Source organism: Equus caballus, chromosome 7, assembly GCF_041296265.1.
Source record: "Equus caballus isolate H_3958 breed thoroughbred chromosome 7, TB-T2T, whole genome shotgun sequence".
NCBI classification, from domain to species: Eukaryota; Metazoa; Chordata; class Mammalia; order Perissodactyla; family Equidae; genus Equus; species Equus caballus.
The window spans coordinates 42,895,198-42,907,452 of record NC_091690.1 but is presented as its reverse complement, the minus strand read 5'-3'; the positions used below and the strand labels follow the sequence as shown (position 1 = coordinate 42,907,452).

The 12,255-nt window shown below is 37.1% G+C and overlaps 1 protein-coding gene across 7 annotated transcripts in view; it reads left to right on the top strand.

Annotated features, from left to right (window-relative positions):
- Positions 1-12,255, top strand: part of NCAPD3 (non-SMC condensin II complex subunit D3) — a 64,636-nt gene that overhangs the window by 12,073 nt on the left and 40,308 nt on the right. For all 7 annotated transcript variants that reach the window (XR_011440901.1, XR_002809173.2, XM_070273928.1 and 4 more), the window contains exons 5-13: positions 289-456; positions 564-625; positions 820-907; positions 2,703-2,836; positions 4,247-4,319; positions 5,091-5,216; positions 5,349-5,601; positions 6,052-6,108; positions 6,364-6,453. Coding sequence is in view for 5 of the 7 variants with exons in the window: in XM_070273928.1 (XP_070130029.1) it covers positions 289-456; positions 564-625; positions 820-907; positions 2,703-2,836; positions 4,247-4,319; positions 5,091-5,216; positions 5,349-5,601; positions 6,052-6,108; positions 6,364-6,453 (1,051 nt within the window). In the remaining 2 variants the exon portion in view is untranslated. The remainder of the gene's footprint in view (positions 1-288; positions 457-563; positions 626-819; positions 908-2,702; positions 2,837-4,246; positions 4,320-5,090; positions 5,217-5,348; positions 5,602-6,051; positions 6,109-6,363; positions 6,454-12,255) is intronic.

Genomic DNA, 12,255 nt, shown 5'->3' with positions numbered 1-12,255 from the left:
GGTAGGACGGTAGAGGTTCTTAATGTGAAAACTTCTAAGAAACACAAGAATTCTCGCTGACACAGAAATATAGAGCTAGATACTCTTGTAACACTCGTCTAGTACAAAGATTTACCCTTGTGGCTGAGGAGGCCTGGAGCAGTCACGGGACCTGGTCAGAGTCATGCCACCTCAGCAAGTGAGCAGCCACCTGGAGTTTCACTGGACCTGATTTGAGTAAATTAAAAACCATGGGACAAAGTGTTGGGCATTATTACACAGTCACCTATACATTTCTTCATAATCTAGATGGATGAAATTGTGGAAGAACAAGAAGATGAAGACAATATTTGTTTTTCTACCCGGGACCTTTGTCAAATTCGAAATGCCATCTTTCAACTTTTGAAGAATTTTTTAAGGCTTCTGCCCAAGTTTTCACTGAAAGAAAAGCCACAGTGTGTACAGAATTGTATAGAGGTAAGTGAAAATTCCGAGAAACTTGAGGCAACCTCAAAGGGCATAGATGATGGCTAATACTTAATAAGTAGGGAAAATCAGGCCTTTTCTTGGTATCTGTTTTCCAGGTTTTTGTTGCATTAACTAATTTTGAACCCGTTCTTCGTGAATTGCATGTTACACAAGCCAGGTGAGCCACTGAATCTTCTAATGCTAAAATTTAAATATGGTGTATAACAAATTTTGCTCCAGCAGAAGTATAAATGCCATTTTATCCTAATTGACACACAGGTAGAATTTTTTCACTTAAATATGGCTTTAGGGTTAGGGAATATTCCAAGTTAAATCATATCCATTAACTAATCTTTTGCATTTCTTCTTTAGAAACCTTAACCAAGCAAAATACATACCAGAACTGGCCTATCATGGATTGTATTTGCTGTGCTCCCCAATTCATGGAGAAGGAGATAAGGTAAAGGAGACAAAGATCTAACTTAGTTGCTGGTTGAATAGAAAGCATGCAAATCATGTAATAGAAAAATGTTAGAAGCATTTGATGTAATGCCATTTTAATTCGCTAGGTCATTCTCCTGACCTTATGTCATTTGTGTAGTAAAAAGCATCACCATCTCTAATTGTTGACCACTCTTCATAACCAAACTTGCATCCAAATACTTGGTGGCCACAGCAAATTATTGTTAGGTTTCCAACATAAAGAGTGGTTCCTGTGTGAATTAGGTAGGAGGATCAGAGAAGCAACTGAACAGAGTATTACCTTTATAGAAGTGTTCACTAAGTTATTCTAAAAAGAGGAATAGACAGTCATAGAATTTTCGTTTCCCTTGGCAATCCATGTGTGCTTCAGTATTTCTATTAGTGTTTGTATTATTTTAGTTGATGATTCTACAGAAACATTACTGGTTCTCATTCCTGGTTAGCATTCATATGTGGATTTTGCCCCTCAAGCGACCTCAATAGCATCACTATTCTAAACATTGGAGTTACAGTTATCCAAGCGTTGTGGTGTTACTAAACTTAGATGTCATTAATAAAACAGGATTTTCCAAAAAATGTGATCAGCCAAGGTCATGTGGCTTTTGGTGGCTGTGATACACTTAATTTCCAGGGGTAGTGCCATGGTGATTAAGAACAGGGTTTAGGTACTTGGGGTTCTGCACATCTGGGCTCAAATTCTGGCTCCATCACTTACTAGCTGTGTATCCTTGTGTGAGTGATTCAACCTTTTGAAAGCCTCAGCTTTCCCATCTAGACAAAAAGGATGAAAGACAAAGTTTCCTCGTGGATTTGTCAGCAGTGTTAAATGAAAGAGTACCTGTCAGATGCTGAGCACAATGCCTCTTGTTTAGAAAACATTCCATATTTTACAATTTATTATACCATGTTCATTTCTATGTGCTTGAAATATGAATGTGATAGAATTCACAGTAATGCTTTTCATTTCCATGCCATTTTTAACATTTTTAAAGATAAAAGATGGATGGGAAAATTTACCCTTTTTAGATCCACAGTATCTCTAAAGACATAATGTTTTTAATTGTGAAAGTATTGACGTGATGTTAAACAACATTGGCTTTAGCTAGACCTTTAATTACTTGACTTTGGACAACTCACCTTTGGAGTATCTTTTATTATGTATAAAGTGGAAATGATAATAATAATATATATAAAATGGAAAAGCCTTGCTTACTTCTTGGAGTTGTTGTGAGGTTTAAGAGTAAATTTGGTAAAATCAGTAATATGTATGAATGTACTTAGTGCGATATTGCCATATATTTGGTTTTCAGTAAATATTTTATTTACTGGATAAATGAATTAATTAGTTGAGCAAATTAGATGAGATGATATATTGAAAGGTGCTCTGTAAACTTCAGGTAAATACAAGTGTAAAGTGTCATTCTTCTTCGCCTTTTTCTGGAAGGGATTATCATTAGCATTCTTTGCCATTTGTAAGTGACAATTAATTCTCTCTGTGTCCTAATTTCTGGGCTATAGTATGAGAGAGTGAGGAGAGAAACTAGATGATATTCCTTCATTGTCTATAAGCAGTGCTTTCACACTGTTTACATTGTGTATTTATTGAATACCTGGTAATTTTCCAAAACTGCATTTCTAGTGTTCAGCCAAAAACCATGTCACCCTGACTTATTTTCAGATGGTTGCAATGCTGGACTGTGGTCTGCGTCGGTATCTTCGAGGCCCTTGTGTTCTCTGTCATGCCTTAAACCGCACTTTCTTTTCTCTTCTAGGTTATCAGTTGTGTTTTCCATCAAATGCTAAATGTAATATTAATGTTGGAAGTAGGGGAAGGATCGCATCGTGCCCCTCTCACTATTACTTCATCAGTCGTCAACAGTAGAAACCAGGCAGTCCAGTTTATCAGGTAAGGCACACACAGCTTGGATGTTTACTCTCTCTATCATTCTCCTTACTCTTCTGGGTCCTGTATTAACCAAGATTTCTGACACCTACGGAAACTAACAAATTTCTGGCCTGTTTGTGGTTTTGGGAGTCAAAATAAAGCACCTCATAGCTCATCTGGTTCTCCTGGTCTGGGTCACCGTGGGTAGCCTCTGCCCTGGGGCGCTGTCGAGGGGTGAGGAATCTGCACTTCTTGGGCCAGCATCAGCCTCCAGCTGAATCCCACCAGACCGAATGGTCAGCCCCTGAGGGATGACCACGGCTCCTCCTCTGTTTTGTGGATGTCTGCTTCATTGTTTACCACTCTAACGACTCTGCCTCCTCCTTTTCTCTTTCTCTTGCTCTCTTCTCTGAGTCTGTTTCCTTTTGTTCCTTGCCACCTTTTCCTTGTTTCTTCTCACTTTTCTATTCCCTACCCCTACAGAAAATAATTGCTAAAAGAAAGAATTGTTGATTTTTACTTCTTTAGCAATAAATGATAGACTGATTTTCCCCTATGAGTCACTTAGCTTCACCTAAAAAGTTCCTTGTCTCAGCTTTATTGGGAAAGACATCTTTGCTATGTCATTGGCTTTTCTTTCCCTCTTTTATTGACTTTTTGGCATTCAATGTAGTGGTGGAGAGAAATGTTAAGTATGTATACGAGAATGTGTACATACCTGGAGGTGTACACAGTGTATAGTGTAGTTGGAGATGTGGGGTGTAGATGATAGAATCCAGGTATAGGCTGTCATCTGATCATTAAGCGAATGTCTCTTGCTAAGGATTTTTTTAAACATTATATAACTAAGATGTTCTAAGTGGAAACACTTTCTTTGGTTCTTCCATGAGAGTTCATGGTGTTGTCAATTGCAGTAATATTTATATAATGGTACAAATAAACTTAAAACTAAAAATGGGTCAAATCTGGGCATTACATTAATTTCTTCTTGGGTTAAAGTTTGGAGAGGTACTGTTCCAAGTACATCAAGGTAGTAGCATTTCGCTGAGCTACCACGCGGTGGTACTGTGTCTTAGTCTGTTATTTATCCCAAAAGGATATATTTGAGAGTCTTACTGTGAAGTTAGTAAGTAGTCAGGAGTAATGTGAAGATCACATTTTTGCTCCTCCCCAACTGTAGCTGGCTCCTCGGCAACAGCTCTCTGAAACCACAGCGGGAAGTAGTGGATGGTTTTCTGCTGTGACACTTTATGTCTTTACTCTTTATTCACTGAAACAAGGCTGGCAATGTGGGGCTAGATTGTTTTTAATATTTAGAATTTCTAAAACGTAGGAGTAGTGGTTTTTGAGAACAGAATCAAGAAAAATTACTATTTTATTATAATTATAGGTGTATTGTAAGCAGAGGATATGTTTCTTTTTTTAAAACAGTTCACTTGTGGATGAACTAAAGGAAAGTATATTTCCAGTCCTTCGTATCTTACTCCAGCACATCTGTGCCAAGGTACCATTTGCTCTAATAATGACAATAAAAGTATATAATATATGTGGAAGTAAATGTGTTTGTGTGTGTATTTGTTCTTGGGAATGAGTCTGTATCATTACTAGGAGTAGTTTTATGTAGTATATTCACTAGATGTTCCCCTAAACAGAGTGTTCTTTTGGGGGAAAAAAATCCTTTTTATTTTGGGAAATTTCAAGCATACAAAGAAATAGAATAGGGCAATGAGCACCTATCTTCAACAGTTTTGTGTCATTTATACCCTGTAAGCTGTAACTGCCCCAACACATATGCAACACTGAATTTTTTTTTGAAGCAAATTTCATCATATCCTTTCATACATAAATATTTCCTGTGTATCTCTAAAGGATAAGAACTCTTTAAAAGCATAACAACAAAATGCTAACACATCTAAAAAACTACACAGTAATTCCTTAATATCATCAAATATCCAGTCAGTGTTCAAATTTCCATGATTATCTCTTAAATTTTTATAACAATTTGGATGAATGATTCTTAACTTGAACCTAAGGGGTTCACAAACTCTTTGAGATGATATGCTAAATTTGTACTTCTGAGGAGAGAGCTTATAGATTTCTTACAGGTTAGTTTTTAAAGGGGTCTCAAACTTAAAATTTGTTATTCATTTCTGTAGTATTTAAAGATCCACTAAACGAGTTACATTCCCTTGCTTCCCACTAGTATCACAACGTGGGTTTCAGTTGTCCTCCAGGTGGACATTGGCTGGACAGCTTCTCAGTGTCTGTGTTTCAGGTGATGGATAAATCAGAGTATCGGACCTACGCAGCCCAGTCCCTGGTCCAGCTGCTCAGCAAACTTCCTTGTGGAGAATATGCCACATTCATTGCCTGGCTTTACAGATATTCACGAAGTTCCAAGGTAGGAGATACATCTGCATAAAGTCTTGGCTCCTGGCTCTGCAACCTTGTAATGACAGCCAGGTCTGAGTACATAGGAATCTGTGGTTTTTATTCCTATCTGATGGAGATTCTTACGATTTTGCTTCACCAGATCCCACACAGGGTTTTCACTCTTGATGTTGCCTTAGCTCTCTTAGAACTACCTGAAAGAGAGGTGGATAACACTCTCTCCTTGGAGCAGCACAAGTTCTTAAAGCATAAGTTCTTGGTCCAGGAAATTATGTTTGACCGCTGTTTAGACAAGGCACCGACTGTCCGCAGCAAGGCGTTGTCCAGTTTTGTACATTGCCTGGAGTTGTCTATTACCACTGCATCAGACAGCATACTGGAACTTCTGATTAACAGTAAGTGTGTTGACCATTGTAAGACAGAACTTGTCTCGTGCTTGTCGAGAACTTGGGCTGCAAGTGAATCGTTCTTTGTTGTGGCAAAAATAGATATGGTATGATATACTTTTACCCTCATAAACCTATTTCAGTATATTTTATTGTTGAATAACTTTTTAAATAGACAAGCCTGATCCACTTTAAAGGCCATTTTAAGTATTTCACATATTCATGTTTTAGAGGTGAAATTGTTGGCTGCCTCTCCTGTTACTTTGCATTGCTGGGTATTGGCTGTATTGGGCCTAATCTCTTTTCCAAATGTATACCCAAGGAGAACATTTTCAGTTGTCAGCAGTTTAGAATCTGCCTTGTCTTTGGGCCTAATTATCTTGATTTTGATTCTTCTGTATTTATTTAGGGTTTATGATACTATAACTCTTGTCCCTCTCATCTATCTGCTATTTTTAGGTCCTACAATTTCAGGAATTGAGAGCCACCCTGGTACCTTACTGAGAAATTCGTCAGGTAATGGACCGATATATTTTCAAATATTGAATAATTGTCTTTTTATTTAAAGGACTTGCTGGATATTTGAAATGTTTTTCTATGTCCGTATTTATATGTTTTTTAATATTGTACTTTTTTCTTCATCAAAGAAATTGAAATTAATTTCAGTAATGTAGTAACTTAAATGTGCAATATGCCATGCTTATATTATTATAAAGTGCAACAAATTTATCCCTTAATGACTGAGCCTTTCTTTCTTTAATTATTTTTAAGCTTTTTCCTGTCAGAAGCAGACACTTGACCCTTCCAGAGGCTCAGGGGTGATCAATATAGACAACAGTGGTGAAACAGTTGGATCTGGGGGTATGTCAGATTTTATCACTATCAGATGAGTAATAACTATTGGATTTCAGACAACTGGAGGTAGAGTTTAAAAACCTTTTTCTCTGATTAATTCACCCTTAAGACTTGAAGCATCTTTTTTTTTTTTTTTCTTAAAAGTGGAGTAATTTCTATTTTATTATATTTTTAATTGATGTCCTTGCACTATATTTTATTTTAAGATAAAGAATAATCTACATTCCACTTACAATGTACTAAACCCCAGTATTTCTGTAACACTTAAGAGAATATTAGCAAATGTTTTATTTCTTTATAAAGTCAGTTGTTGTGAACTCTTGGGATTGCTGACCAAAAAAGGACCAGTTACTAGGGAAAGTGCAGTAGAGATTAAATTAGTGTTTGGAGAAAAGTCATCACAAAAAAGGGGAAAGGATGAAGAATACTGCGGTACTCAATCTTGTTCCTGTTTTTTATTCGTTGTAACTTTTTTCTCTATGTCATCTTGACTGATTAAGCCATCCTGGAATCCGCTTTCAATACATGGTAGGGAACTGGGAGGTCAAGCTTCCATTGAAAAAGACAATTCAGGGTTTAATTTCTCTTCACCAACAGTGTGAAGTGTTTTTTTTGAGGAAGATTAGCCCTGAGCTGACATCCACTGCCAATCCTCCTCTTTTTGCTGAAGGAGATTGGCCCAGAACTAACATCCATGCCCATCTTATGCTACTTTATATGTGGAATGCCTGCCACAGCATGGCTTGCCAAGCGGTGCGTAGGTCCGCGTCTAGGATCTGAACTGGCAAACCCTGGGCCACTGAAGTGGAGTGCATGAACCCAACCATTGTGCCACTGGGCCAGTCCCTGAACCATTTTTTAATGGATCGTATATATAGAATGGAATGGTTATGGGGTCCTCTCTCCCCTGGACTCCAGCACAGGATTCCGAACACAAGTGATGCCAGATCTCTTCTGTTGACTCATTGAACCAGAATAATCTGGGATGATTTAAGTGTCAGTGTGATTCAGTAGGGGAACAACAAACCTGGACTAGGTAGTAGACAGACCTGGACCTGCTCTAAGATTCTATTATTCTATTCTGTATGATCTTGAGAAAGTCGCTTTATTTCTCTAGGCTCCTTTTTCATATATAATATGACATAGCATAGAATAGTGGAAAATATATTACAATTGAGAGGCATCCTGAGTTGTTTTACCAGCCATGTTACTAAATAGCTGCAAGACCTGAGACGTGGAGGTCAATAAAACTGCCTAATTGTCACTTTCTGATCCTAACACCTTCCCTGTCTTTCACAGAGGACTGTTGTCAGAGTTTATGGAAATAATGTTTAGAGAAGTGATTTAAAAGATAGGTAGATAGAGGGCCGGCCCCATGGTGTAGTGGTTAAGTCCGCCATGCTCTACTTCGATGGCCCAGGTTTGCAGGTTCAGATCCCAGGCACAGACCTACGTCACTCGTCACTACATCACATACATCACTTGTATGTGGGCTGCTGTGGCAGCAACCCACATACAAAATAGAGAAAAATTGGCACAGATGTTAGCTCAGGGAGAATCTTTCTCAAGCAAAAACAGAGAAAGATTGGCAACAGATGTTAGCTCAGAGCAAATCTTCCTCACCAAGAAAAAAAAAGATAGGTAGGTAAATAGTTAATTTATTCTATAAACATTTATCTGGTCCCTCCTAATCTGTGCTAGGCATTGTAGATACAGACTTTAATAAATCAGTTCTATCTCTTAAGAAGCAGTGGGAGAGACAGATACATGTGTATGTATATTTATATGTATAAAATTTTAATACTATGAGATAGGTGCTGAGGTAAATGTAAAGAGCCATGAGGATAATTACTTCTTATCATTTCAGCCTAAAAGATCAGCATAGAATCAGGTTTATATGACTAGATATTGGCATGTGTTACTCAAATTAAATTCAGAGCAATAACTCAATATATATAAACAGATTCCCTAAAATATTGCAAAGAAATTTAATCTGGAAAAATACTGAATGTTTGTGTTGACTCTAGTCTTTGTGGTGAGTTACAGATTTACTGTTGCACAGATACTTTTCCAAACAGTATCAATTTGTATTGATTTAATGATGCTTCCAAATTACATAAATGTGAGTGGAAAGTAAAAACATATATTCATTTGTATATAATTCTGAATGAAAATATTAAATTGATAAGGCATCTTGTGGATGGCAAATATTTAATATTTTGGGATCTCTGAACTGCATTATATTTATATTGTCCTTTGTGTTTTATAAAGAACTTTCAGATTCACCAAGCTATGTGATTGCTACCATAAGTTTACTATAAAGTAGACAAGGCCATTTGTAGATGTGTAAAGATGGGGCCCAGAGCCCAGAGGGGAGGTGACTTGCCCAGATCCTGGCTAATGGCTGGCAGAACCAGGTGTAAAACTCAGTCTTCCTGACTCAGTCCAGGTAGTTGTTTCCCATTCCCATAACCTCAACCATCCTTCATTCAACCACTGACTCTCACATCTGCATCTTTAGTCCTCATCTCTCCTAAGACCTACATTTCTAATTACATTTGAAAGAATTCCACCTGTGTGTTCTAGCAATCTATCAAACTCATTAGGACTCGAAGGAAGCTTTTATCAGTTGATCCCACCATTTGTCTCTTAACTGCTGTGTTTCTATATGCCATTTAACCACTTTGCCATTTTTCACATTTCCCATTTCTCCCTTTCATTCACTTTTCTTAACTTACCACTTGCAAGGCCCCGTTGATTCTGTTTCAACAATGTCTCCCGTTTCTCTCTTCTCTTTTCCATGCCCACTGTTATTTTCTCATATAGGCACAATTGCAGTAGTCTTTTATGTGGTTTACTGCCATCAGCTTATTTTTTTATTGAGTATAATTGACATATAACATATTAGTTTCAGGTGTACAACAATGATTTGATCTTTGTATATCATTTGTTCATCTACATCTGCTGCCAATCCTCCTCTTTTTGCTGAGGAAGACTGGCCCTGAGCTAACATCTGTGCCCATCTTCCTCTACGTTATATGTGGGACGCCTGCTACAGCATGGCCTGCCAAGTGGTGCCATGTCCGCACCCAGGATCTGAACTGGCGAACCCCAGGCCGCCAAAGCAGAACATGTAAACTTAACTGCTGTGCCACCAGGCTGGCCCTGATCTTTATTGTTTTTTAGTTGCTATTTATTTCTGCTCTGATCTTTGTTATTTCCTTTCTCCTACTAACTTTGGGCTTCCTTTATTCTTTTTCTAGTTCCTTCAGCTATAAAGTTAGGTTATTTATTTGACATTTTTCTTGTTTCTTGAGGTAGACATTTATTACTAGGAAATTCCCTTTTAGAACTGTTTTTACTGCATCCCATAAATTGTGGTATGTTGTATTTCCATTTTCATTTGTCTCAAGGTATTTTTTTATTTCTCTTTTAATTTCTTCATTGATCCATTGGTTGTTCAGTAGCATGTTGTTTAATCTCTACATATCTATGAATGTTCCAGTTTTCTTCTTGTGGTTGTTTCTAGTTTCATATCATTGTGATTGGAAAAGATGTTTGATAGGATTTCAGTTTTCTTAAATTTAAGGCTTGTTTTGTGGCCTGACATATAATCTGTCTTGGAGAATGTTCCGTATGTGCTTGAGAAGAATTCATATTCTGCCACTTTTGGATAGAATGTTCTTTCTATATCTGTTAAGTTCATCAGATCTAATGTGTCATTTAAGGCTGATGCTTTCTTACCGATTTTCTGTCTGGATGATCTATCTATTGATGTCAGTGGGGTATTAAAGTCCCCTACTCTTACTGTATTACTGTCTATTTCTCTCTTTAGGTCTGTTAATATTTGCTTTATATATTTAGATACTCCTATGTTGGGTGCACAGATTTACAAACGTTATATCCTCTTGTTGGATTATTCCCTGTATCATTATGTAATGCCCTTCTTTGTCTTTTATTATGGTCTGTTTTAAAGTATAGTTTGTCTAATATAACTATAGCTACCCAAGCTTTCTTTGGTTTCTGTTTGTGTGGAACGTCTTTGTCCATCCCTTCAGTTTCAGTCTGTGTGTGTCCTTACATCTGAAGTGAGTCTTTTGTAGGCAGCGTATAGATAAGTCTTGTTTTTTTAAACGTTCAGCCACCCTATGTCTTTTGATTGGAGAATTTAGTCCATTTACGTTTAAAGTAATTATTGATAGGTATCTACTTATTGCCATTTTGTTAATTGTTTTCTGACTGTTTTGTAGTTCTTCTGTTCCTTTCTTCTTTTTTTCTCTTTCTTTGTGATTTGATGATTTTCTGTAGTGGTATGCTTAGATTTCTCTCTCTTTATCTTTTGTATACATACTATAAGTTTTTGCTTTGTGGTTACCATGAGGCTTACGTAACCCTGCTTATATGTATAATAATCTGTTTTAAGTTGATAACAGCTTAAGTTGAATGCATTCTAAAGCTCTACATTTTTTCTCTCTCTTCCTCACCTTTTAGGTTTTTATGTCACATTTTGCCTCTTATTATCATGTGTATCCCTTAAATAATTATTGTAGTTAGAGTGATTTTTACTACTTTTGTTTTTAACCTTCATACCAGCTTTGTAAGTGATTAATCCACTACCTTTACTGTATATTTACCTTCACCACAGAGATTTCTACTTTCATATGTTTTCTTGTTACTGATTAGCACCCTTCTCTTCAGCTTGAAGAAGTCCCTTTAGCATTCCTTGTAAGGCTGATCTAGTGGTGATGAACACCTTTAGCTTTTGCTTGTCTGGAAAACTCTTCATCTCTCCTTCAATTCTGAATGATAGCTTTGCCAGGTAGAGTATTCTTGATGGGAAGTTTCTTCTTTTAGCACTTTGAATTTGTCATGCCACTCCTTTCTGGCCTGAAAAGTTTCTGCTGAAAAATTACTGGTAGTCTTATGGGGTCCCTTTGTACGTATCAAGTTATTTTTTCTTGCTGCTTTTAAGATTCTCTCTTTGTCTTTAACTTTTGACATTCAATTATAATGTGTCCTGTGTGGGTCTTTTTGGATTCGTCTTTTTTGGAGTTCTGGCTTCCTGGATTTGGATCTCTGTTTCTTTCCCCACATTAGGGACGTTTTCAGCCATTGTTTCTTCAAATAAGTTTTCTGCCCCTTTCTCTCTATCTTCTGCTTCTTGCACCCCTATAATGTGAATATCAGCCTGTTTGATGTTGTCACATAAGTACCTTAAGCTGTCCTCACTTTTTTAAAATTCTTTTTTTTTTTTTTTTTTGCAGCTCTGATTGGGTGAGTTCCACTGCCCTGTCTTTGAATTCATTGATCTTTTCTTCCGCTTCATCTAGTCTGCTGTTGAACCCCTCTAGTGTATTCTTCAGTTCACTTATTGTATTTTTCAGCCCTCTGACTTCTGTTTGCTACTTTCTTCTATTTCCTGTCTCTTTATTGAAGTTCTCACTGTGTTCATCCATTCTTATCCTGAGTTCACTGAGCATCATTGTGAACATTAATTATAAGTTGAACTCTTTATCAGGTTAATTGCTTACCTCTGTTTCATTAAGATTTTTTTCTGAGATTTTATCTTGTTCTTTTGTTTGAAACGTATTCCTCTGTTTCCTCATTTTGCTTCACACTCTGTGTTGGTTTCTCTGTGTTAGGTGAAATAGCCATCTCTCCTGGTCTTGAAGGAGTGGCTACCTGTTGGAGATGATCCTTATCATTCAACCCTGCCCTAGCTCTTATTGTCTCTCAGACCTTGGTGATTGTCCAAGCAGCCTACTTTATTTTTGGTAGCTCCCAGTAGTTGAGGGTGTGTCTAGACCT